This window comes from Coffea eugenioides, chromosome 11 (assembly GCF_003713205.1).
Source record: "Coffea eugenioides isolate CCC68of chromosome 11, Ceug_1.0, whole genome shotgun sequence".
Lineage (NCBI taxonomy): Eukaryota > Viridiplantae > Streptophyta > Magnoliopsida > Gentianales > Rubiaceae > Coffea > Coffea eugenioides.
In genome coordinates, this window is record NC_040045.1 from 44680519 (window position 1) to 44706800 (window position 26282).

The following is a 26282-nucleotide window of genomic DNA, read 5'->3' on the forward strand; positions in this document are numbered from 1 at the left end:
ACGTCAGTGCTTACTTAGTACCGGAGGTGGCAGTAGTGGAGCTCAGCTGTTGAGCCTTGTTTATCTTGATTGTTGTTAGCTACGGGCCTTTGTTTGGGCTTGAGCGATTTGAGGCCGCGTATGGATTGGTGTACTTTAAAGCCCGGCCCCGCTTAATATTTTCTATTTTGGAGAGAGTTTACATCTCTATCGCTATTATTGTGTTATCCGTTAAACAATCCATTCAAGCCAGTGAATTAATTCCGGTCCCATGAACTAAGTAATAATCTAATTTACGTTAAAATTAGTCCCGCGAAGAGATAACGTAAGTGGTCTACCTTTGTGGAAACTGTGGATCCTCCTCATCCTAGATTGCCTGAGAGTAGTGAATTTTAATTTCTAAGCAAAATGCCTTCTTTTTTTTTTTTATAAAAAAAAAAAAGGAACCGCAGAGCCATTAATTAATTTGTGGGACACCACTCTGCGTCTATCCACTTTTGTGGGCATCTTTATTGCTGGCACTACTATTAAAAGGGCGGACCGCTGTGGTAATAAAAATGAATTTCCCAAACCCATACCGATGAGAGGCCAGGAATTCAATGTTCCCTTTGAATGGATCAATGAAACTTCAATAACAAAATTGAAGAGTTTCAACTGTTTTGGTTAATGACTTGGACGTTTGGGATGGATGTTTCTTCCAGATTTGACTCATAACAGATTCTTTTCTAACTGCTGTTCACAAAGAATAACGTGCCCATGAGGAAAGGAAGCTCCAAACCAGTGCTTAGAAGAGTAGACCAACCATAACGGAAGGACAAAATAAATCAGGAAATTTTTTTTATGTCATAGATTGGTGTTGTACGTCAAAATTAAGCTAACGGTTCATATTGAATTGTCAGTTGTGACTCACACAAGGACAAGGACTTTTCATTTTCCATATGTAATTAATTCCCTTTATCACAAACTCTCTGGTGATTTGAGTGAAGAGAGATAGATGGCTTAGCCCGCCAAGGCCCCCCCTCCTTCTCTTTCTCTTTCTTGTCTGGGTACGAAGATGGATGCATTTATTATTAGTGTTTCTCTATAGAGTCGTTTGAAAAGAAATGTGATGGTAAGAGTGTTATCATTTCCAATACTTTTGCTATAAGCAGCTTAAAATTGGCTCTTTTAAAAGAAAAAGCACGTAAATGGGCAATTATAAGTTTCAGATCTTGAATAATGGCTCTGGTTTCAAGATCGGTTGGTTAGGTTAGCTAAAAAGTTGAAGAGAAGTGAAGGAAGAGTTGTAGCTTTTGCAATATTGCCATGATCGGAATATTTTGTTTCACTTTACTTCCTAATACGATAGTGGCATATTCTAAGAAAATATTAGTGTTGTAATGAATATCCATCACTGACTTTTCCTTTGGACTTTGAATCAGTTAAACTTCTCATAACAAACAAAAAAAAAATTGATTGTTTACGTTTTCATTTACTTGAATTATTACTCTTGCTTCAAATTGCCCTGTGAAAATTTCCCTATTCAGCCAGAAGACTATAGACACCATCATTGTTACAAGAAACGTAACGTAAAGAAACACTCGACAGACTTATTCACCCATTACCATTAGTAAGCCTTGAATGGTAACGGTTGCCGTAAAGAAATAAATACATGTTACTGCTAGGAAGGCATGGAAGTGTGTGGCAAATCTCATAGTCTGGTCGCTGGTGACTGGTGAGTGGTGGCAGATGAAGTAGACGGCTAGCTTTTAATGGCCAATATGAAAATGGGGGCCATTCAAGACATTGATTTTAGTACTACTATTCAGTACTTGCCTCTATATATATATATGCCTGCTTCACCAAGGTTCTTGCAGAGCTCAGTCTTCTAAAGCTTGCTCTTCACTTTCTTTGTTAGTCTATCAATTACTAGTACACAACAAGAATCGGGAATGGCAGCGAAACTAGATGTGGAAGTGGAGGTCAAGTCTTCAGCAGATAAGTTCTGGGATGCCATCATGGACTCCGTTGCTCTTTTCCCCAAGGCCTGCCCTAATCAGTACAAGAGCATTGAAGTTCTTGAAGGTGATGGAAAATCAGTTGGCTCTGTTCGTTTGGTCAAGTATGCTGAAGGTAATTAAGCGGTCGACTTATATGTTAGTAAATAATAAGTAGGACAACTTTTGGTTACTCTTGGGATATTCCTTTCTGCTTGTCTTTTTAGCTTTTTCCCAAATCCAAGTTTTATAGGGACCAGACGCTTTTCATGGAGTAATTAATTGGTCAATGCTAAAAGGCTAAATTTGGTGCAATGCTTATTTTATTCACAATTGCATGGTATGTTCACTGGTTAAACCCCATAATGGTTGTTAATTATACATCATGAACTTAATGGTCATCTCTTGATGTCCGGCACATTATGTCATTCTTCCCTGGTATTCATTGTTATAGGAGGGATGTATTTTGCTAGGCGATTAATTGCAGAAGGGTGGGGATAAAGAATTCTGGTCTGGCGATTTCTTGGAGAGAATATGCATCTACTTAGATTAAATGTCACTGAAAGTTCTTAATATAAATCTGCCGCTGTATAGGATCCCCGGAAATTACTTTCTCGAAGGAGAAGATTGAATTTGTCGACGAAGGGAACAAAACTGTGAGGTACAGTGTGATCGAGGGGGATCTCTTGAAATTCTACAAGCTTTTCAAGGCCACCCTGGTCGTGAGTCCAAAGGGTGATGGGAGCTTGGTGAAATGGATTTGTGAGTTTGAGAAGACAAGCGATGAAATTCCAAACCCAGACATCATCAAGGATTTTGCAGCCAAGAATTTCCAGGAGCTCGATGCTTATCTCCTCAAGGCATAGATGGAATTCTCTCTCATAGGGTCCATTTAATAATCCTGAAATCTTTTCTTTCTCCTTTCTCTGAAAAATAACCTGCAGCCCCACCCACCTTGCAGTGTACGGGTTAAATGATGCTGTCACATTATGTAGTTTGCCATAATATTAATACAACTACTATGTAAGTTTTTTTTTTTGGGGAGCTTAATGTAAAAGGTTTCAGTACTCTGTTTTCATCAATGTTTTAATCCGACCATATATCTTTCCTTTTTGGGAAACAAACCCATTGGAATTCTTCATCAATTATAATAGCTACATGCTTTTTCGGGTTACAAATTCTACCCGTAATAAAAGTAAAAACATTTACCAAGAAGTAAAAACCTTACTACTTGTTACTCCACAAAAAATGCATGGAACGAAAATCACCTCAAATTCTTATGTACAATCTTTCTTTCTTTTTCTTCTTTGTACAACAGTTCTGGGCATATGATACATCCATTTACAAGCTTCAGAATTGAATTTCCCACTACTTGTGAGAAAAGAAAAGGCCTTTTCTATTTTCGGTTTTTTTTTTTTTTAAAAAAAAAAGAAAAAGGAAACGATGAACAACAACATGTTCATTGTTCCACTCGTACCTTTTTGTGTTTCTAAAATACACCTTTCCAACAGGATTGATTTGTTCAAAAAAATTAATTAATTAATTTTGCAGTGATTTTTTATTTCTGTACCAGTTTTGCTACTTAGGCACTCTTCATACTTGTGAGTCTTCTTGCTGCAGAAGCGGGGTCTTCTGATCATCAGATGGAGAACTCCTGCTCTTGTGGTTTTTAATGCCCGCTTCATCATAACTGATGATTTGTCCCCAAATCAGGGTGTAGTGACCCAATCCGCATGCCAAAGCTCCTATGATGCTGCACGATCACGTTATTCACTTAACTCGATATATGTGTGGATAACAAAAATTATTTTATGCTAATAATTTAGAAGAGGGTTTTCAAGATTTACGGATTCACAAAATGTGTTTTTTTTTTTTTTTTTTGGAATTTTTGTACTAAGGTTGGGTGTTTACTAGTCACTTGTTAAAAGAGACTCCTGTTAAGTGAGACATTATATATTAATTTTTAAAAATACAATTAATTTGGAAAATTGCCAAATATAAAATGGAAAACAGTGAAGTTAAATGTAATCTAAATATATATATAAACAAATGTCCACTAAACACTTGTTTTAAAAATTCTCGTGAAATTAAACGTTTGATCTTAACACGGTACTTCTTCATTAATGTTGCTCTGAACTTTTTCCTTGTAATTTAAATTTTAGAAGCTCTGCACCCATCGACGGTAACTTAACCATGAAATCTTCAACGTAATTTTTCGTCTACTAGCAAATTATATGGTACAAAGCAAATAAAGAGCGAAGATACTGACATTCTTTTTCCTTGCTCCTTTTTTGGATAACGAGTTTTAAGACAAAATTTTCTCGACATATTTTTCAATCATTTTTTTACCTTACATAAATTTTTCTACAAAAACTTATAGTCCAAACAAGTTCTTGGCTTCCGCCAATAAACAAGAATTCGTTATACGTTTAAAAGATTAAGGGAATAAATAGGGGTAAAAAGAAAAAAAAAAAAAAGTGTAAAGGTAAACAGAGGAAGCTACTACCTCCATTAGTGAAATGTATCTGCAAATAGGAAACAGCCAAACATGCTTGCAATGGGAATTCCCACTGGCTTGAATATAGAAGCAAAAAGAGGGCCTTTTTTCTGCATACACCAGAGGTGGACGCTGCTACGGATTACACTCCCAAAAATACCCTGTAAACATGCGTCAAAATATTTGCATGATTGGCAGGAAATTTCTAAAAAAAAAAAATGCAATAAAATGCGATTTGGAAGATGCAAATGTAAAATATACTTACTGTTAGAATAATAACGAGAAGCTCCATGTCAAGCTTTAATTTCCAAGCATCGACATCTCTTTCTATGATTACCGAAAGTATGGCAGACAGGAGGGTCCCGACTAAGCTATAAAAAGAAACTATTTTCATGACATGTGGGTATTTTTCGACAGTTCCCACCTGACCCAACAACAAAAAAAATGAAATATAACTACAGTCTAATGTGATCAATTGTTTAGTAGCAAGATAGAAAGAAAAGCAGTTAAAAATACGTCTATGGATATCAAATTTGGTGTATACTAGTATAAGCTTAATTGTTAGAGAGAATATATATAGATGATGGATTTCACCTTACTACATTATATAACTAAGCGATAGTAATATTGGCTTTGTTCTCGTTGCTTTAGATTCTGTAAAATTGATTATGGAAAATAATTATAGAGAATAATTAAAGTCAGTAAAAGTTACTCTTTGATGGATTATGCATTTTAGCTTGTTTAGCTATTAAAGAAATCTATAATCTGAATACAAAATCAAACGGTAACATCATAAAAATTGATTTTTTAAAATCAAATTCTATAATTAAAATATAACAACTGAGAACCAACCCATTAAGAGTCTGTTTGATAACTCTACTTTATATTGAAAATTAATTCATTTGGTGTTTTCTAAATTCAGCATATTTGATAACATAAATGCCTTACCACTTCATGTATTAAGCACTCTTGATTTGTATACAAAATTTTAAGTAAAAAAGTTTCATTGAATTTCTTTTGAATTCACCACACATACTATACCTCACACACTCATAATACATTCTCATACTATTCTTGCATATGGTACAGATTTGTTTTCTTTATATTCGACACACTCGTATGCACACACACACACTCTCTTATATATAAATACACACATTTAAACACTACCTCTAAATTATTTTATTATTTTCTCTCTTCCACACATATGCAAATTTTTCTTTTTCTCCAAATACACAAATAAAGATACTTTTTTTTGAAAGTAGAAACACATTATTTGTGCGATATTTCAATTCAATATTGTAATCTAGTTAGTTATTAAACACGTGTAATTTAAATAATTCAGCACTTAATTTTTAGAATTCAAACTTCAATTTTATCAAACGGCCCTATATCTTTAGCTAGGTCCACACAAAAGTTCTCGTGTATCATCTTTTATCGATGGAAAAATGCTTATAAAGGGGAAAAAAAAAGAAAGAAAAGAAGTGACAAAGAAGAAAATAGCGAGGTTACTCGTGCTTGCACATGTATGTACCTGAATAATATTCCAAACTGAAATTGCTAATGAAGCAGCTGCTAATAAAACGCAACCGAGAATCCAATTCTCATCCTGCGGTGAGGAAAAGATTAAAAGTGGCGGTGGAATTAGCTGCAGTGAAAATGAGGGCAGCGGAGACTGCTTGACCACAGGGCCCCTGTAGAGAGCGACCGATGTTGCTCCCACAAATGAAATCACGGTGCCATCGCTTTCACTTGATTGCTCAAGCTTTTCCAATCATTTTCCTTTCTTCTGTGCGGATGAATTCACTTAGCCACACTACCAAACAAAAACTCGAAAATAATTGCTTTAAATTCATTAAAGCGGACCACTGAACTTTCCCCTATGAGTATTGAGGGTGCTCACCTCGGCAGTTGCCGAGGTGACCTCGTTTCGTCTCTACACGAACACATTCATTCCCCGATCCGGACCCTGAGCTCGGCTCGGTCCATGGTCTCCTACTTGGATGACCTCTGCACCCCTGGCTGTCACCTCGGCTAGACGCTGATGATGTCAACACCCCTGACGACACCCAGGACCAGTGCTTTATCTGAAAAGCACTGGGTGATCTTAATGACTGCTGCGCAGGACCCCGTCATCCGACCCAGGCGGCTACAGTGTCAAAGCCAGGCCTCCTGGCAGGGAACAGAGCCGTAATGTCAGGACATGGATCCCACCGGCATGAACCCTCCGTCCTGACCTCCACTCTCACTCTATAAATACCCCTCATGTACATTTCGCAAGTAAGCAGACTGTTCATTTGACAATACTACTGCTTTTCTCTCGTTCTCACACTAACTTGATCGTCGGAGTGATCCCAGGGGAGAAGCCCCGCCATTCACTTCGGACACACAGATACCACTCACCTCCGGAGAGGCTGATTTCGGCTGGTTCAACCGCCCCCCAAAAATCACCTCCTCAAGTATGAATTATTGTCGAGTTCTTGAGTCAGCTATTTCATACTCCAACTACAACACTTCATTCCCTCTCTCAGCTATTTATGTATTTATTTATTATTAGTACTATTAATTTCTTGTTTTGTAATGGTAAGCAAATGCCAAAGGCGCAACAAAACCCACCACACCACGCGTTCCTTATAAGAATATTCACCATAAATCCATATTCGCCACCCCAAAATTTGTCCCCAGGCAACTGAATCTGCAATGAATATCCCAGAGGGATGAATCTTGACTAAGCTTATATTAACAATAGTTTTTGGTTCGACCAAAGATGCCCCGTCCAAACGCGGATGCCTTGAAGATTCTTTATATTCTTTTCTTCCCCTTTATATTGTTTATATTCTTTATAGCTGGCTGTTTCATGATTGAAGTACTTATTGTTTCCTTGATGTTAACCAACCACAGCGCCAGGCGAGGGTTAGAATATTTTGGATTGGAATAACTGATGAAGACATTAAATTAAATCAAAGAGAGAATAGTTATAAGCTTACCTGATTATTATAGCGAGGATGAAGGAGAAAGCTGGGATCAAGTTGCCCATGCCACATGCAACAATGGGAGAACCGTAGCTTAGTCCAAGAAATGCAAGGTTTTGAGCTACAGTTATCCTGCCAGGTGCAATTAACCACAAGTTAAAGTCGACCACAATTATTTGAAGATAATAAAATCAAGGAACAGCCCTTTTTGCAGATCTCATTTTCTTTTTTTCTTATTTTTGAGAAAAGAGCCGATTTTCTTTTCAATTCTTCGCAAATGCTTCAGTAATTATAGAAGCACCTGAAGGAAGTTCTACTCAGAAAATGGTTACCATTTATAAGCCTAGTAACATCTGCATGAAATAAAAATCTCCATTCTCTAAATTAATTTACATTTTTTCATACAATGAAACTCTAACTTCCTTGCAGTCTGAGCATGTAAAAGATGAATTGTGGGATAAAGAGAGTGCGCAGGAAAACAAACCCGATTAGGCCAAGGAGGAAAACACGTGGGAGGAGTTGCAAGGTAAGCAACGGCTGCTCTGATCTGCCAAAAAACGAGAATAACAAAGGAAGAAGCTTAGGTGAATATGAATCTTGTGTTCATGATTCTGATGTTTATGAAGTGTGCTGTTGTACTATGTGCCCGATGGGGTGTGTGTGTCTGTGTTAGGAGGAAGCTACTGGGGAGAGTGTGGGAGATCATACTGGTTCCTATAACATAGGCACGAATATAGAAGGAGCAAGATTGAGCCAAGAGCATTAGTATAAACAACAAAAACAAAAGGGCTCATCCCTCTTGAGATAATTGTCTTCGCCATGATGGTTAAGCTAATAGTGCAAAACTCCATTATGAACATCACTGTGGACGGTATTGCTTCACCCAACACAGTCCTCATGCCTCCCATTTCTCTGATCTCTCTCTTTTATTTCTTTCTCAAGGTGGCTAGCTGTTTCTTCTCAGTCCCTCTCTCATTTATGGTGGCTCTCTAGCCTCGGAGAGGGATGGGGGAGGGACACAAAACTGCAGAAGTTAACCCTTCATGCAAGTGTGAAGGTACTTTGGCGAAGTGAACGAGCGACTCGAGTGGAGTGACCCCATCTAAGGTAGGATGGAGATGAAAAACAAACATAAACTAATTATTTTCCCAACAATTCATCTTGCTTTTATCTCTCTTGCTTCTTGTCTATTTTGGAGTAGAAAGAATAGTAAAAAGAATAAATCATCCCCGAAAATTTTTTTAAAGAAACAGGAAGCTGCCGAGGCAGAACACGTAGATCATTGCATGAGGTTTTAACTAACAACACCCGTGAAGATTAAGATTTCGATTTGCATAACCTTGTGGTTTAGAACATCTTAGGGCCCAGCTATAAGCATTGTATAAACTTTTCGGGGTCCCTTTGCTTACGTAAAACTCCCTGCATTTTCCGGGACCAATATAAAATTTCTTTACCTTCGTGTATAGAGGTAATAGAAAAGTTGAAAACACTTCGGTGACTGGTATGGCTCTAAGAAATTGTTTTTTTTTTTGGATAATTACAAAAACCTCCCCTAAAGTTTTTGATAGTTTCACTTGGTACCCTAATATTTTAAAAAATTCACTTGCCTCCCTTGCCTTAAGCTTTCTGTATCATTACAACCCATTTTAAAATATAATGTTAAAAAATTTATTTTGGGAGAGTAAATTTAATGTTATTTCAAATTTTGCCCTTTGCTGTCTTACTTTTTATTACCAAAACGTGAGTATATTAATAACAAATGAAAAATAAAAATAAAAAGTATAAAGGTTTATTTTGATGGTATAAAATATAGCGTGTTCTAAAATACCAAGAGTATATATTTGAAAGTTTATTTGAAATTTTTGCAAGTTACACAGATAATATTTTCTTTATTGTATGGTGTTTTTAGTTAATTTATAAATCATTTACATATTTTTTGAATTTTCTAATTTTTTTTGTCCAAATCGATGGCTTGACAACTAAAAAGATACAACATGCTAAATTTTATTTATAAACTTGTTTGTATGGCTTTTAAGTTGGTGTAAAAAGGTATTCTCATATTTGTAAATTATTGCAAGTTACTTTTAAAAGTATTGTAAATCATTCATAATTTTGAGTAATTTAAACTTTCTTGTCTGAACCAATGAAACAAAAACTGTTAAAGAGGCTTTCAATCTTGTTATCAACTCTTGAATTTTCATTAAAGAACTACATCGATCAATTTAGAAAAGTTAAGCAATAAATCCAATGTGTTATGACGATTAAGAAATCACATAAAAGGGCAAATTTGGAATCAAATTGTATTCTCTTTCCCAAAATGATATTATATTTTGAGATGCGTTTCAGATATTACAAAAGGTTTAAAGTAAAAGAGCCAAATAAAAAAAGTTTTAAATTTAAAGGTGCTAAGTGAAACTGTTAGAAACCTCAAGGAAGAAGGGTTTTGAATTATTGCTTTTCTTTTTTTTCCGTTCTTAAGAAATTCTTAGTTGGGTAGTCCATTGGTAGATCTCCTCCAAATGCCCAGATAACAGTCCGACGGACAAATGCTTTGGGCCCTTATGAGAGATCCAATGTCAAACTGCGTAGTGATTTCCTTCCTTTTTTTGTTTTACATTTACAGTCAACGAAATCCCTTTGCAATTGCATGACACACACAATGTCAACGTCTCATCGCCTGTTTTTTTTTTTTTTGGACTGAATATTGATTGGCCATATCAGGCTCTTGAGCACTCTTTCTGAACCCCTAAAATATCTTTAAGCTCCTGCGAATTCGAACCAGGTCAAAGACTAAATTGCTGGCCTAAACTCGATTGATTTTCAAACGGAACTTGAATGACCACAGAGCTCATCAGACCACGGAAATGGTCATAGAGAATCCTTTTGATAATCCTTATCATATACAATTGATGTACAATGCTCCCTCCTTTATAAGAAGAGGAAGCGGAAAAAAAAAGATGCTACCTACAAAAAAAGAAGAGGATGACAAAGTAATCCAGGTATAAAGTTCATCGTTGACAAGACCCCATCCCGCTTTCCTGCCGATAATGTTGTACTTGTGGATGCCTCACACCCACTGATAAAACTCAAATGATTCCATTTGATGGTTTTGCGTATTGCTGCACTCCCCTCAAGAGGGTAGTCTAGTTTCTGGCTCCAACCCTACAAGCCTCCTTCAAGGCAAGAATCTCCTACACGGTGCTTTCTTTGCTCCACAAGCTTCATTGTTTTTTACGATCTACATGCAACACGTACTAAACCTGCTTTTACTTCTTTATTCTGCGAGCAAACGTAGGAAAAGAAACTTGCAACATTGACTAAATACAATGAAAAACATAAGACAGGTTTAAATTGAGAGACCATCAGTAGTCTGGTGGAATGGTTTTACATATTTACGGTCCCAAGGGTTGAACAGACAGGTAAAGAGATTAAGAAAGATGCTTTGATTCAAGAATATCTGCAAGCAAAATCAGATATCTGAAGGAGTATTAATGAAACTTTACTAATAATGGATGGTTAAAAGGCAAGTAATAAATGTGCCTCTTCCTATTAGAGGCTCCAAACGTTTGTGCTGGCAGAGCCAATCCTAATATTCGGTTTGTTGACTTAATATTCAGTTTGTGCTGGCTGTGCCGCTAGGAATGCTACAAGATGACATCAACTGTTCTGATATCTTAAGATGCAATCCGGAGTAATTTTCAACCTTTTTTCTCATGTGTAATTATTGATACAAGTATGCCATATGAAAAGCAACGTTGGTGCAAGAGTCATGAAATAACACATATGAAGTGTTTGATGTAATACAAGCTAGTTAGCTTAGGATAAGTAGTACTCTGGCTAGAATTCTCATGAAATAACTGATGCATAAAATCTTGCAAAAAGCATTAGGTTGCAGCCTGTAGTGTTGCAAAGCAAAAATGGATTATCAGATTCTCTTTACTTGGTCCATTGGCCAAGATAGGTCGTATACCCAAGCCAAGGTAGTACGCTGGCGTAAGCTCACAATCACATAAGAAGAAAACTAGTGATCGATGCTAAGCACATTCCTAAAAAATGCCTACAATCTGTATCTTTGAAACATCTTATTCTTCTAAAGATTTCAAATAGTCGGGGAATATGCTGTATATCAGGTTCTAATGTATTACTTCTAGTTTTCACCCCAGCCCCATAGAATGCAAGAAACACTGAATCAAACAATTGATTGTTGGAAAAATTGTTGCAGCTACTAATAGATCTTAAAGTCATTTCTACTCATTTAATTTCCTATTTGCAGTAACAAAAATGTATATACCTCTTACTTCTGTGGCAATAGATACATACTAATCTTCAATCTTTAGGGATCTTGATTTTGCAAAAGGGGAGAACTTTCAGCATTGAATACTGTGCTTCCTCGCAATTGGTCCTCAACAACCTTCCCTTCTCTTGCTTTTCCCCACATCACAGAGTAAAACCCAATGACAATAAGAATTGACCCCACCAAACTGCAAAATTTAGAATAGTAATGTAAAAAATATGCATCTGTAAAGAAGGGGAAAAAGCAACACAAAGACATAAGCAACTAGCACAGTTTTGAAATTCATTCAAAAGGCCTGCATAAAAGTTATGTGATGTTAATTTATCTTGCATACCTCCCAACATAAAAAGCATCTTTTGAAATGATAATATTAAAGGCAGCTGCAATGACTATGCCCAGGGGATGAAACATAGCAACAAAAAGGGGTCCCTTTTTGTGAACACACCATGCAGACAAACTGACTTGTAGAGCAGAACCAAAAATTCCCTGAAAAGACATAACAGGAGGAAGGTAACCACCAAGTTATATGAAATGTCCTTGCAGGATACCATTCCCGATAAGCAACCATAGCACTCAAACTCAGCACATAATAAAGCACGCGAAGTTTGTTCCCCTAAGGAATACGTATGATATCTTGTTTCGGACTAAATAGTCAAATTTAGCGCCATTCATAATAAGTGCCAAAGCAGTCACAGAAAGCAACTGAAGAGGACAGATGATAATTGCCATGATCTAGGTAATTAAGAAGACATGTTAGCTTGTGCTAAAATGAACAATTCCACAAGAATGAGTGAGAAGAAGCAAGATTCTCCAACTTATGGAAAGAGAAGCTTTATTCACTTACTGAGTATAAGATAGTAAGCAGTCTCATAGTAGGTTGTAGTGTCCAAGCACTTAGATTGTCACCTGAAACGAGAGAAATCCCTGCAGATAGAATGGCCACAAAGAAGCAGTAGAAGAAGACCATGATCAAATCTGCTGGGAAATCCTTCAGGATAAGTGCCTGAAAAAACCATTATGTGGAGAAATGTTGCTGTCACTCCCATTATGTTTGTGTTCATTTTCCTATCAACTAGTGTGGTACCTGTACAATGATAAACATTGAAGCCGCTAAACAGTCTATAGCAAGAAAAAGTCCACCCAAGACCCAGTTGGATTGTTGCTGGTATAGAAGATCATAATGGGTTATTGGCGATGATGAGGCCATCAGGATTTGGAGGCCCTTGTAGAGAGTCAGAATGAAGGCTCCAGCAATTGACACTATGGTACCAATTGATTTGGCAATAGTACTTGAGGTTCTACAATCTACTTTCTCCATCCTAAAATCAGTCATTTTAGAAGAATTAATAAGCTAGCAATTAACCTTGTCTGAACTTCATGTCCAAAATATCAACCAAAAAAAAAAACTGATTACGATAATCATAGCTTGAAATAATGCATGTTAGAATGATCTTTAAGCAGTATGGTAAAGCTGATAATCTTTCCTTCAAAAGGCTGGATTTTTAAGTTGGTTAATTTGGTCAAAAGTATCCCACATCAATTCTATTCAACTCCCAACTGCTAGACCAGGGTTTGATCCTGGCTGCCAGGTCTGGGGTAGGGAGGGAATAGAGGAGTGGGGGAAGATTCAAAAATAAATAAATAAAAAGAACTAGCGAAACACATGTAACATTTTCACCTTTGAGCCAGCACCTGAAACTTTCTGGAACGAATCCAGGAATTTTTCTTTTCCAAAGAACTATACAATATCCAGCAAAGACAAATCTTTTTTTTAACCAAAAAAGAGTCTTCTATATAACATTCTGAACTTTGTTTCTGAATATCCACTAAGAAGCAAGGCAGAAAGTCTTAAAAGTAAAATTAGATATTCACGAGGCCCATCCTTAGCCATTTTCCAGACCATTCTGATTCTACTTCCCCAAATGCAAGTCAAGGCTGGCAAATGTAAAAGGAACTAGTAATTGAACCCAGAGGTCAAGCTAGTTAAACACGAAGTATAAAATGAAAAACCTGAAAATTACAGCAAGAACAAATGTGAAACCAGGGATGAGGTTGAGCATTGCAGAAGCAAATGACGCAGAGGTATAGTCAATTCCAGCATATCCTGTTACCTGAGCAGTGCACCTAAAAATAGTCCCAAAAATCAGACCTTATTTTCGTGAAACTAACTTTCCTTTAAGCAAAAATTCAATGAAGATATAAAGGGTCTACGAATTGACATCAAACATACCCCAGAACACCCAGCAAGAAAAACCCACTGACCAGTTTGAAAGTGAGGGGAGGCCTATTTGATCTGCAGCAACAAAGATAGAAGAAAAAGGGAAAATTATTGAAGGGTCATAAGACAAATATTAAACCTCTGTAAAGTAAGCAGCTTTATGTGAGTATGGGTACAGACACCTGTGAACTAGAAAAGAAGTGGGGAGGAGAATTAGGGAAGCAAGAGCGTTGGAGTAGGTGACAAAAACGTATTTGGACATCCCATTTGACATGGCTTCTTTGCTTACAATAATTAGGCCTACTTGAGCAGTTTGTGCTATTACCATCCCCAAGTATGGGGCTACGCTCTTCATCTTCTCCATGTTTTTCTTGGCGTTCTTGCTCTGCAGCCTCCCTGCCTCTTGAAGAGTGCGTATGTGAAACAGAGGCAGCAGCAAGCTTTCTGAAGATGCGAAACTAGGCGTTTAATTTATTTATTTTTTACTTTTACATTCGTAACTTACTCTGCTCCTGTACCTATACGAATTTGAGGAAACTACATGCTGTAGTGCTGTGGTTAATGATGGGAGATAAGGTTCTAATCGTCTCATCAACACTTAAAGTCTTTAGAAACGACTAACAATCCAAATTGCTGTTGGTTAATTAGACATTTAATTGGGCACCACTTATTCATGGGATAATTTCAGATACCTCCCCTGAGGTTTCTGACAGTCTCACTCCCATCCCCTGTGGTTTTAAAAATACCACTAACCTCCCCTGTCAGAATTTTATATCCATTTCTTACATCATCATGGTGAAAAAGACTTAAATACCCTTACAAGTTTGTTAATATTTCGTTCAGCATAATCATCATGAATGTTGTTAAAGGCACCTTCAAGATGGGGGCCTATAAAATGCTCTCTGAAGTTTCACCGCTTATCCAATTCAAGAATTTTACCTCCAATCAGGCCTTTCTTGAAGCCCTTGATGATGCAGCAAATATTCACATTATAGACTTTGATATGGTGCAGCCACCACACCCACCGTCTATTCCCTTCTTCATACTAGTACACTAGTCTGTTGACTTGTGGGAGTATTTGGGTTTTGTGAAGATGTCTCTCCTTTCGGATCTCATTAACTTGGATCTTTCTGAATCCACGCAGAAAATAATTGCTGAATATGTTTGGATCGGTGGATCTGGTATGGACATCAGAAGCAAGGGCAAGACTTTAGATGGACCAGTTAATGATCCTGCTCAGGTTCCCAAGTGGAACTACGATGGTTCAAGCACTGGTCAAGCCCCTGGTGAAGATAGTGAAGTGATCTTATATCCTCAGGCAATATTCAAGGATCCATTCAGAAGGGGCAACAACATTCTTGTTATGTGTGATGCTTACACTCCTGCTGGGGAACCTATTCCAACAAACAAGAGGTACAATGCTTCAAAGATATTTAGCAGTCCTGAAGTAGTTGCAGAGGAACCTTGGTATGGAATTGAGCAAGAATATACCTTGCTGCCGAAGGAAGTTAATTGGCTTATTGGATGGCCGGTCGGAGGATATCCTGGACCACAGGGACCATACTATTGCGGGGTTGGAGCTGACAAGGCTTTTGGTCGTGACATTGTTAACTCACATTATAAAGCCTGTCTCTATGTCGGCATTAACATAAGTGGCATCAATGGAGAAGTTATGCCAGGGCAGTGGGAGTTCCAAGTTGGTCCTGCCGTCGGCATCTCTGCTGGCGATGAGCTTTGGATGGCTCGCTACATTCTAGAGAGGATAACTGAAATTGTTGGAGTGGTCTTCTCTTTTGATCCAAAACCCATTCAGGGTGACTGGAATAGTGCTGGTACTCATAATAATTACAGTACCAGGTCGATGAGAAGTGATAGAGGATTCGATGTTATAAAGAAGGCTATTGAAAAGCTTAAATTGAGGCACAAGGATCATATTGCTGCTTATGGAGAAGGCAATGAACGACGTCTTACTGGGAAGCATGAAACAGCAGACATTAACACCTTTTCTCATGGGGTGTAGCAAATCGCGGAGCCTCTGTAAGGGTTGGCAGGGACACAGAGAAGGCTGGCAAAGGTTATTTCGAGGACAGGAGGCCTGCTTCAAACATGGATCCTTATGTTGTGACTTCCATGATTGCAGAAACAACCATTGTGTGGAAGCCATGAGGCTTAAACCATTTTCTGCTGCATCATGGATTTATTCGCATTCTTGAACGCTGGAGTCATTTAGATGAAGTGTACGCTCTTATCATTCTTATATATCAGCTTCATTATCCTTTGTCTGTGTATGCCAATAATCTGACACAAAGAAATGGAATTTATTTAGTCCAATGGTCGGTTGGTCCCGGACATATGATTCTTCATAGGATTAGCTCATTAATGCAAGATAATAAGGGCATTTGTGGTATATAGTTGTTCCTCTCTCCAGTTTCCCATTTTTTTATTGTTTGTATTTTTTAATTGGGTCTACTTTGAGACTGCCTATTTAGTTTTAGGGGAAGTTAGTGGTATTTTTGAAACTACAGGGGAGGGGAGTGAGATTGTTAGAAACCTCAGGGGAGGTATCTGAAATTATCCCCTTATTCATTCAGTAAAGCGTGGTGTTTGAGATTCAAAAATCACGCCTTTGACCAAGCAATCACTAAAAAATTTAAAAGAAAAAAAGTAGATAAGTAATTATCAAATTACCGTAGGGTTAACTTTTCGGGTAGTCCCCGAGGGGTGCTTGGAGGAGATTAAAATGACAGGATTCTGAGATGGTACATAAATTGGATTTGTTTTTTGAATTGCATTTTTTCATTTTTTTTCCTCCTGTGGCTGGAATAGAAGCGGTTTAAACTTATGAATTCTTGTTTGATAACTACAAAATCCCTTTCCTTCGGTTTACATCACACGTTAGGACTTAGGAGTCTTAGGACCAACTTCGCGTACATTCAAGTCAACAACAAACAAAATGTTGTTTAGTACTCGTCCAACTTTCAATAATGTGATTTTGGGTATTGAGCTTTAAAGAAAAATGGGCGTCTTTTGTTGCAGCAAGAGACGGGTCTAGCGGCGCTGCTTGTGCATTTCTTCTCAATTGGCATCTTTGGCTATCAAAAGAGGGGCATTTTCATTGCCTGGTTCCAAGCTGTTCAATCCACTATTGTCAACCACCTTCATTTCTTTAGCTTTTCCCCACATCACAGAGTAAAATCCAATTACAATGATAATAGAGCCCACCAAACTGCAAATAAATTGAGAATTCGTGTCAGTGAATTTTTTTGCAGAGAAAATTAGTTATTATTACTAAATCCTGCTTAATGATTACAAACCATGCAACAACCATGAACAGAATCAACTAGGAACTAATCAGAATAAGATCGGATCCTATGGTTTGTGGTATATCACAGAGAATGTTAATACCTTCCAAGATAGAAAGTGTCATCATGCAGAAAGATTACCCCCATTATAGTTGCAATGACAATACCGAGGGAATGAAATGTTGCTGCAAAAAACCATGCACCGATAGCGACTTAAAAAGCATTGCCAAAAAATCCCTAAATTCACATTTAATCAAGTGAAGAAAAAGGTGAAGCTCAACAGAAGGTTAAATCAAGTGAAGCCATTTAGAAATACGAAACCAGTGATCGGTACATTGCATCGGCCAAGAACAATTGCATCGATAATTTGGACTCATGAAGAAGAAGATCGTTCTCCCTCTGAAATAAAAAAGCGTGCCATGTTAATAAATTGGATAAGTGAAGATTCAAGGGGGACGGAAATGATTAATGTAAACAATGACCTGATTCCGGAGTTTGAGCATTCCGTTCTTCAGCTTGGACAAGTTCATTGTTGGCGCTGATGTGGAAATCGAGTGATTGATATGGCTTAGTTAGTTTAGTAATTCAACGGGACTCGTAATTTTTTGTTTATTACTAAATGCAAGACTTGAGAGAAGGTGGCTTGCAATTGCATGAAGCGGACAACACAACTTTGCTTTCGTTGGCGGAACCTTTGTTTATTAGTTGCCGTCTACGCATTGACATGGAAGCTAATCGAGTTACGAGAAAGATTCCCCTGAAAGTAAGATGGGCATTTGCTGGCCTCTTAATTTAACTGATTTACGTCGATTTCTGATCGGAGTGGATCAATTTTAAAATGACCCGGCGTCAGCGTCAGGGATCAGCTGCTCAAAGTAAAACTAAGTGAATACTGATAATTACACCCACAACTCGATTAAGAAATACTGGGACCACTCTATTTCGGGGAAAATAAAAGAAAATTAACAAATATTGGGACCACATGGATAGCATACCATATAGTATATATATTTTTTATTTTTTCATCATAGAATTTGGCAACTGGATCCGAAAAGAAAGATTAAGAATAATTTTGCCACCATAGCCGGCCGGTGGAGAACCAGAACAGAATCCGCGCCAATGAAGGTTTCCAGACGTGACGTGGGAAGCAGAAAAGAAATCGAGAAATTCGATATCTCACCCCTACCTTTCTTTTTCTTAGATTTTTACCCCAAATGATTTTTCAGCTGTAAATTTCTTCGTTCTTTATAATTCTTTGCCAAACAATAATAATGTATTTCAAGTAATGCGTGTTTCAAATTTGTTCACTTCTTGAATCCAAATTCACCTATCCAAGATAGTGCAACATTTCATTCTTCCAAAGAAGAAATGATTTTATTTTACGCCATCTTTGAGACTGTTTGATGCATTCTCTTCTCAATTGGCATCTTTGGTACTCAAGAGAGGGGCCTTTTCACCCCCTGATTCCAAGTTGTTCACTCCATTCTCATCAACCAGCTTCCTTTCTTTAGCTTTTCCCCACATCACAGAGTAAAATCCAATTAGAATGATTATAGAGCCCACCAGACTGCAAATATATTGAAATTTCTTGTCACTGATTGTTTGCAGAGAACATAATCACGAGCCAAAACAAACAGCAACTAACCTATAAGAATGTATTCCAATCAATTGCTTATTCAAACCAAAGAAAGATTTTTTTTTTTTTTTTTTATCCGAGGGCTCGAATTTGGGCCCTCTTACTTGCACTCCCTCGAATTTGGCAACTAACTTCAAAAAAATGTACCCCAAAAAAAAAAAAGAATGTACAATCAAATAAGGTATTAGGGTTTGCAGGAAAGCACAGAGAGTAATGTCAATACCTGCCAAGATAGAAAGTGTCCTGGAGAAAGATCACCCCCATTGCAGTTCCGAGGACAACGCCTATGGGATGAAATGTTGCTGCAAAAAGAGGGCCCTTTTTCCTCACGCACCAGGAACCAATAGTCAGTTGAAAAATATTGCCAAAGAATCCCTAAAATTGTTTACATTTAGCACAAGAAATGAAAGATGTTAGACAATCAAAAAAGTCAAGAAAAGACTAGAAACTTTATGACTCATCAGGTATGACTATCTTCTTTCACTAAGACTTTTGAGAAACAAATTCATTGAAATGGAGTTCTAGCAATCAGTGAACCAGGATAAATGCTGCAGGAGTCTTTAATTGCATACCCCGTATAGAACAGCAACCAACCTCGTCTTTGTTTTTAAGCTGAATGCACTGAGGTCTCTTTCCAGAATTAGAGAAGAAGCTAGAGAAAAAATAGCCACAAAGCAGCTATAAAAGAACATTATGATCAACTCCACCGGATACTTCTTAAGGACAAATGCCTGAAAACATAAAAGGGAAACAATTGTAGTCTCTTATATCTGAACTATAACTGTCTTCAAATGATAGCCTCTTTTAGACCATTAGTTTACCTGTGCAATCATAAGTAGAGAAGCAATCACACAATCAATGCCAAAAAGCAGTCCACCAAGCAGCACATTTGCTGACTGGGTAAGAGGTTGAAGGGTGAGATTTGAGTGAGATGGGAGCATCAGTAAGGGGGGTCCTTGATAAAGAGTTGCAACCAGAGCACCCGAGATTGCTACAATAGTCCCAATGGATTTGGCCAGTGTGCTGAAGCTTCTGCAGTCCACTGTTTCCATCCTGAGCCACCCATTCCAATCTTATTCAGATGAAAATTTTTTAGCTGTCTGTCTACCCCAACTAAATGCCTAAATGGACGAAGTACTGCGAACCTGAATAAAACGGCAAATAAAAAGGTAATCCCGGGGATAAGGTTCATCATTGCTGAGATAAGCGATGAAGGGGCATAGAAAGTCCCAGCATAGCCAAATATCTGCACCAAGAACCTGTGTATGATGAACTACTTCAGTTTACACTTATGATACAGATTAAAATAACAATAAAAGTTTACGTTGCACAGAGTACATGAAACTATTTGGAGCGTTTTACATACCCAATTAGGCCAATCAAGAAACAGCAGCCAAGAAAATGGAAAGAAAGCTTGGGACGGGCTGATCTGAACCAGATCGAAGTAGTGAAAAAACAGAACAAAATCAGGCAAAGAAGCAAACTTTTGCAGATGAAATGAAGATTGGATTTGGATATGGAGAGGGCACCAACCTTTTGATGAGAAAACAAAGAGGAAGAAGAATGAGTGCACCAGAAGCACTGGAGTAGAAAACAAGGCTGAATGTTGTCATTCCACTTAACATAGCTTTCTTGGTTACTATCAAAAGGCCCACCTGTGCAAACTGCTGAACCACCATGCCCACATAAGGCAGTGAACTCTCCATCCTCACAAGATTTCTGTATGCGACTATGCAGAGTGCAGATCAATTGCAGATTGTTATAACTGTGGATTGGAAATTGGAAGGGTAACAATTACAAGTAATGGATAGCGCAGATGGAATTAAAGGTAGTGATTCAAGGGATTTTCAATTGTTTTTCCCTCGAGTAAATACAAAATTTCAGGAAGTGGTTAGCATGCTTTTTTGATAATTAATTTGTGCTGCATGAAGATTAAAGCGGACATTACGAATATGATTTGGTTTGTGACGCATTTGTTTAATAATTAGTGTCCGCATGAACCAATTTTAGGGAGTAGATCAACTTAGGATAAATGAATCAATTTTAAAATGAATTTGCGTCGACTAACAGCTGATCAAGGTATAACTGGTCGTAATTACACCCAACTCCTTGATTAAATAAATAGAAAAGAAAAGGAACAAGATTGGAAGAATGGGGATTGATTTGTGGGCCTCCAAGCTTGACTGCAGAAAATGAGAAAATGGCAAGGCTTTTTTTTTTTTAATTCAAATGATACTTTACTGTCTAAACTTTAGAAGGAGAAATGGGAAGAGTAGAGTTGAGATTCAAATTTCAATCGAAGTCAAGTAAATCATTGAGTGTGTTTAGATAGAGTATTATTGAAAATATTTATTATAATATTTTTGTGATGTGATGTACTTTAGATAAAAAAATATAATTAAAAATATAAAAAGTGATTGAAAAATATGTTTACAGATAAAATAGCATTTGAAATATAAACTTTTTTTTTTTTTTTTTTTTGTTTGCTGTTGAATTTGGATCTAGACGTATCCACTAAATTGAGGCCGTAATTTGGCCCAATCAGCACACGAGATATTTTTGAGAAATTTGTTGACAGCCGTAAAACAGGACAAATGAGCTGCCAAGCATAGTGGGCCACCAATTGAATGGGCCAGATGATAAGCAGGTAAATTTGCAAGACAGAAGCACATGCACGTCATGAAGTGCAGGCTCGTGTTCCATGTTTATCATGCAAATCGTCTGAACAAGGACGAGGTCGTTAGCGACACTAAAGCAGTGCATGTAGGCCCAAAAAATTGGGCTTCATACTAATACGGCAGACGGAGTTTTCAAGCCACTGCGTCTACGACACAGAGACCCCAGAGAACACGCAAAATCTTGAAATGGACAATCTTAACAGACTATTTATTGCCTCGACAAAGTTCATATGACATGGTAAGCTACATATTTGGAATTTTTATTTTCATCACTTTTTGTGATCGTAAAACGATACCAATTTTAGCGCATGACTAATGACTAATGACTAATGTAAGATGGTGTTCACGTTATTAGATCTACTTATTAATCGACTGAAGGCATGAAAACACAGTATTGAATTTAATATGTAATGCAAAACAAAATAACCATTGTACCGAATGTCAAAAAATGAGTTTAAAAAAAAAAAAAATTCAACAAGGCAATTAGTCATGACAGTCATTCGCCCATATGGAAGGACCTAATTCGTGTGTCTAGGCAGGAGATTATTTTAAAAAATTATTTACAATAACACTGTAACACATTTTGTGATGTGAGATAAAAATTTGGTTGAAAATATAAAATGTGGTTGAGAATTATATTTATGATACAAGTAAAATAATATTTGAAAAAAAAAAAGATATCCAAGCACTAATTAATTATCTGCTATTTATTAGACTTTGTTGAAATTGCTGTATAGAATAATGTTAGATATTTAAAAGGGTTCGTCATGAAACCTTTGGATAGACGTAAAAGTAAATCAAGAAGTGTTTTTTTTTTTTAAGGTAGTAATCCAAAAGTACTTTTAAATGCTGAAGAGGTATTGATCTAATGGTTAAGATTAACACTTTACCTCAAGAATTAGAAGTTTTCAATTCAAATCTCCCATTCCTTCCCCTTATTTCTTAATTCTCACCCCCATCTTGCTAAAAAAAAATTTTTTTTAAGAAAAAGAAGAAGAAGAAAGTGCTTTTAAGAATTTAGATTCTTCAAATTATCTAAACTAAGCAAAACAAAGGTGTACGAGTCCAAACAATGGTATGGCCTGTGGAGGTCTGTATAGGCAAGGAATTAGCTAGATAGGTACTTGCAGGAAGAATACTGTGTGCCTGTAGCGAAATCACGCACGGTGACTAGTGAGCCCAGCCCCATTACCCCCACATGCTATTGCTATCCTTCTGTAAAGACACACTCCTCCAATTGAACAATCCACATTAAGGGCACTATTCAACATCATCTCATTTATGCAAGAGTCTGTACTACCAAAACAGAAATATACAAAGAGTCTGCGTGTGACAGGCAGGAAATTAAGTTTTGGGAAATTTATGCAGACTTGTCAAGCTAACGTAATATCAACTATCAAGCGTGGCCGGTGGTTAGGAGGAAAACGAAAGCACCTTAGAGATGTAGAGCATGGTACCCTAATGCTTATACTGTGTCAAAATAATTTTATAGCATGCAGCCCTTTTGGAAATGATCGTATCCCTCTAATTTTAAAAGTTCAGAAGAAACTAGAGAGGGAGGACAGCACTTTATGTGAGATTGCTCCAACGTCCTTATCAAATGGAAAATGGAACCCCACATATCTCAGTCATGTCCTCAATCACTGACCTAAGATGCCTATTCCATCTTTCTATGATTGTAAGTCCCTTTCAGAACTCTGTTGGGTAAAGGATGTAGCATCATCAATAGATCCCACAACCAACTCTTGCAATCATGCATGGCACCTCATTTGCATCAACCTCCCCCTCCTCCTAATTAATGTGTGGTTTTTAGTAATTAATTGTTTTGAGCATTGCAACGAGGACTAGCAAAATTAATTCCATGTGAATATGTTTCAATCGCAAAGTAACAGAAGGTACTCTATAATGTAAACGGAATTGATCAACTATATATAGACCATGATGTTGGAGATATGTATTCATTTCCATGCAATAGCACCGTACAAGTATTAAGTTAATTTGATGCCAGATGCATGGCTAAATTGTTTCATGTACTAATTAAGCATATAATAAATCAGAACACCGATTAATGTATTTCCCCTCTCGATAGAACAAGCGAGGGTACTTGTGTAAGTTGACTATTTTGTGCTACAGAGACGAACTAAATGTTGCCTGTTTATCGAGTTTTTCCATTGCAAGTTTGCAACTAAAAGTAGCAGCTAGCCCCGTTGTTAAGGAAATGATTTCTAGGTGGAAACGATTTAGATTAGATTAAGGATGTCATAATAGCAATCTGAATATTTTGCTTGCTAGAATGGCTCCGGTCTATGTTTCCGCAGGCATCTCATCTTAAACCCAAAAAGTTATGGACGGCCTTCAGCTTGGCCCTTGTAAATGAATAAATTATCATTTGTAAAAAGGTGTCGCTTTCTCTATTTAGATTCTAGAGTTATAAAAGGCCACAGGTACGGGTACTACCCTTAAATTTAAAAGGAGTATATATATATATATAAATAAAATAAAAGAAAAGAAAACTGATAATTGTACCAGACCACTAAAATAATTCAGCTTTCCACGTTGATGATGATACAATATTGTGCTCCCAAAGTAGAGACAAGAAAGTAAGGGGAACACATTGATCAGCTAATTATGTTGTGTTAAAATAATTTGTAAGTAATCATATCATGCAATATAACTTAACGCAAAGAAGATCTGATCCGAAGGGTCCTGAATCTTTCATTATTTGCACTTTGCAGCAAAGGATGGACTACAGGGAAAGGCGAAAGCGACTGACAAACGACGATGGCTTTCATTTCTTTTTATTTTCTTTCCAATCCATGGGGTATGAACTATGAAGGAGCGAGCATATATGAACTATGAAGAGGATTTTGCTTTTGGTTTTTTTGGATGCGTGCATAAAGCTCTTGCGGGCCAAAAGAATCATAAGCGGCTAGACAGCCACGTGATGATGGCTTCGCAGTTGAGGAAGTTGGAAAAAAATTATGATCAAATTAATGGGCAGTTTTTTCCATATCTTGATTCTCTTGACCCACCCACTCCATTGAATTTACTATTTATACTTTTTTGCAGTCCCACTGGAATATTTTGGGAGCGTTTCAAAAGCTTTTAGATCGAGTTACGTACCCAACTCTATATATATATATATATATATATATATATTTCCTTCACAGGAGTATATATACGAAACAAGAACATATATATAGGTTTCAATAATATGTTTCATTCGTATGCTAATATTAACCATCGATCTCCTAAAAACTTACTATTAATTACGTGCGACCGAGCATGACTCCACTAAACTAAACTTTGATAAGCACTTCATTTCAGGAAAGAATAATTTACAAGTACTTTCGTTTGACAAAACCCTAAACAAACTGACCCTCCAAAAATTCGCTACATGTTTCCTTCCTTTGTCTGCCCATATTCCCCTTAGTTACAACTCATGGTGAAAAAAGGAGGGGACAAAACAAATGTGATAATCATGGATGATGGTGTAGGGTTTCTGCAGCAGACAGTAATTTTTTACTCTTCTTCCTTTATGTATTATTATTGTCCATGACTTGCATGCCCTACACTTTGTAAAGGGTGACTGCTAGCTATATTTATCATGCATAATTGCATACTGGACATGACGAGAATTGGGATCCAGCTGCTTCATCACTGGCAAGAAGAAAGTTCCGTCCTAGCTAGCTCATTAGTCGAAGGGCACCAAATTGATCGACTTATTTTTTCCATAGCCCTGACCTACAGGTTTGGTCTAATTTTCAAAATTTTTTTACTATATACTTAGTGGCCGAAAAGAAATTAGTACCGACCAACCAGCAGTCTCATTCACCACCAATTCTCAGTGCATTACAACTCTACCGCAACTTCAGAGTTGAGGTCACTCTCATCTCCCTTAGCCCAGCTCCCCAAACCGCCACCACCCTCGCAACCCCAAAAAGCAAAAAAAAAAATAATAGCACACAATAAAGGAAAAAAGACTTGTTCCTCTACAATCCGAGAAGCTCATGAAATTAGAAGAAGCAAGAGAGAAATAATTAATTAAAGAAAAGGCCCTATAACACAATTGCGTGTCATGCATCCTTAATTGCATGGGCCATGCTGCACAGTGCAAACACACACTAGTGTTGTTATTATGGCCTAAAAGGCTAAAATCCTTTCATTTTGCGCTTTATGTTTGTGCCAAAATATGGAGGGGATAGCGACCCTCGTTTGTATAGTTCATTTTTCCTTTCTGCAGAATGGGAGGACCCTAATAATGCACAAAAAACTCGATGACCTTTTAGAAAAAATTGCTCTCTAATCGTTTTCCAATGTCATGGACCCCCAAGGCACCGTACAAGTCGGAAATTTTATTTTAAACATAAGGGTGTGTAGTCAGTCATAAAAATGGCAAAAGAAAACCTATAATCGTGAAATCATGAGCACACTATCCTAGTTTTTCCAAATTTATGGCATGAATTCTTAGATATATGATATATGTGTGGTGCTTGGATAATGAAGTTTCCAACCTTCGGTTACTGAGGAGAGGATATATCGTTTTTCCTACGGACAACAAGGTTTACAAAAATCAAAGAAGTGGAGTGATGGATATGTTTATGTGCCCCATACGATGCACATCTTCATATGCAATCGATAATTATTTTATTGAAAAAATTTTCTGCTTAAGTTGATTTTAAATGGTCCAATCCAATGAATCACAGGCGCATTGGAAATTGTAGAAAATA

The 26282-nt window shown here is 37.2% G+C and overlaps 4 protein-coding genes and 1 pseudogene across 4 annotated transcripts; 2 read left to right on the forward strand and 3 right to left on the reverse strand.

Annotated features, from left to right (window-relative positions):
• The first annotated feature begins 1826 nt into the window (after positions 1-1826).
• On the forward strand, positions 1827-3100 carry LOC113751513 (MLP-like protein 423). The gene is made up of 2 exons (XM_027295545.1): positions 1827-2091; positions 2550-3100. The coding sequence occupies exons 1-2, from the start codon at positions 1911-1913 to the stop codon at positions 2819-2821; spliced, it is 453 nt and encodes a 150-aa protein (XP_027151346.1). The 5' UTR covers positions 1827-1910; the 3' UTR covers positions 2822-3100.
• A 1366-nt stretch (positions 3101-4466) lies between these two features.
• On the reverse strand, positions 4467-8332 carry LOC113752688 (WAT1-related protein At1g70260). Its single transcript, XM_027296769.1, is given in 7 exon segments — positions 4467-4613; positions 4718-4876; positions 5987-6195; positions 6198-6241; positions 7440-7556; positions 7909-7971; positions 8133-8332. Coding segments are annotated over 7 exon segments (939 nt in total).
• Positions 8333-10278: 1946 nt separating this feature from the next.
• Positions 10279-14359, reverse strand: LOC113751166 (WAT1-related protein At3g28050-like). Its single transcript, XM_027295062.1, has 8 exons — positions 14119-14359; positions 13949-14011; positions 13729-13842; positions 12803-13037; positions 12563-12721; positions 12053-12204; positions 11716-11905; positions 10279-10703 (listed from the first exon to the last, which is right to left on the reverse strand). The coding sequence occupies exons 1-7, from the start codon at positions 14298-14300 to the stop codon at positions 11758-11760; spliced, it is 1053 nt and encodes a 350-aa protein (XP_027150863.1). The 5' UTR covers positions 14301-14359; the 3' UTR covers positions 10279-10703; positions 11716-11757.
• Positions 14360-14958: 599 nt separating this feature from the next.
• LOC113753309 lies at positions 14959-16278 on the forward strand (annotated as a pseudogene).
• Positions 16279-18530: 2252 nt separating this feature from the next.
• LOC113753581 (WAT1-related protein At3g28050-like) lies at positions 18531-20660 on the reverse strand. The gene is made up of 7 exons (XM_027297768.1): positions 20408-20660; positions 20241-20303; positions 20020-20133; positions 19696-19927; positions 19447-19605; positions 19098-19249; positions 18531-18805 (listed from the first exon to the last, which is right to left on the reverse strand). Exons 1-7 carry the CDS (start codon positions 20578-20580, stop codon positions 18655-18657), a joined length of 1044 nt encoding a protein of 347 aa, XP_027153569.1. The 5' UTR covers positions 20581-20660; the 3' UTR covers positions 18531-18654.
• Between the last annotated feature and the right edge of the window lie 5622 nt (positions 20661-26282).

Excerpts from the sequence above, each read along its gene's own strand:
- LOC113751513 (XM_027295545.1), top strand. The coding sequence starts at position 1,911 with ATGGCAGCGAAACTAGATGTGGAAGTGGAGGTCAAGTCTTCAGCAGAT. Across the intron at positions 2,092-2,549 it reads TTTGGTCAAGTATGCTGAAG|GATCCCCGGAAATTACTTTC; the intron begins GTAATTAAGCGG and ends GCCGCTGTATAG.
- LOC113751166 (XM_027295062.1), bottom strand. The coding sequence starts at position 14,300 with ATGGAGAAGATGAAGAGCGTAGCCCCATACTTGGGGATGGTAATAGCA. Across the intron at positions 14,012-14,118 it reads ACTTCTTTTCTAGTTCACAG|ATCAAATAGGCCTCCCCTCA; the intron begins GTGTCTGTACCC and ends TTGTTGCTGCAG. Across the intron at positions 12,722-12,802 it reads CAATGTTTATCATTGTACAG|GCACTTATCCTGAAGGATTT; the intron begins GTACCACACTAG and ends TGGTTTTTTCAG.
- LOC113753581 (XM_027297768.1), bottom strand. The coding sequence starts at position 20,580 with ATGGAGAGTTCACTGCCTTATGTGGGCATGGTGGTTCAGCAGTTTGCA. Across the intron at positions 19,250-19,446 it reads TGGTTGCTGTTCTATACGGG|GGATTCTTTGGCAATATTTT; the intron begins GTATGCAATTAA and ends AAACAATTTTAG. Across the intron at positions 18,806-19,097 it reads GACACTTTCTATCTTGGCAG|TCTGGTGGGCTCTATAATCA; the intron begins GTATTGACATTA and ends ATATATTTGCAG.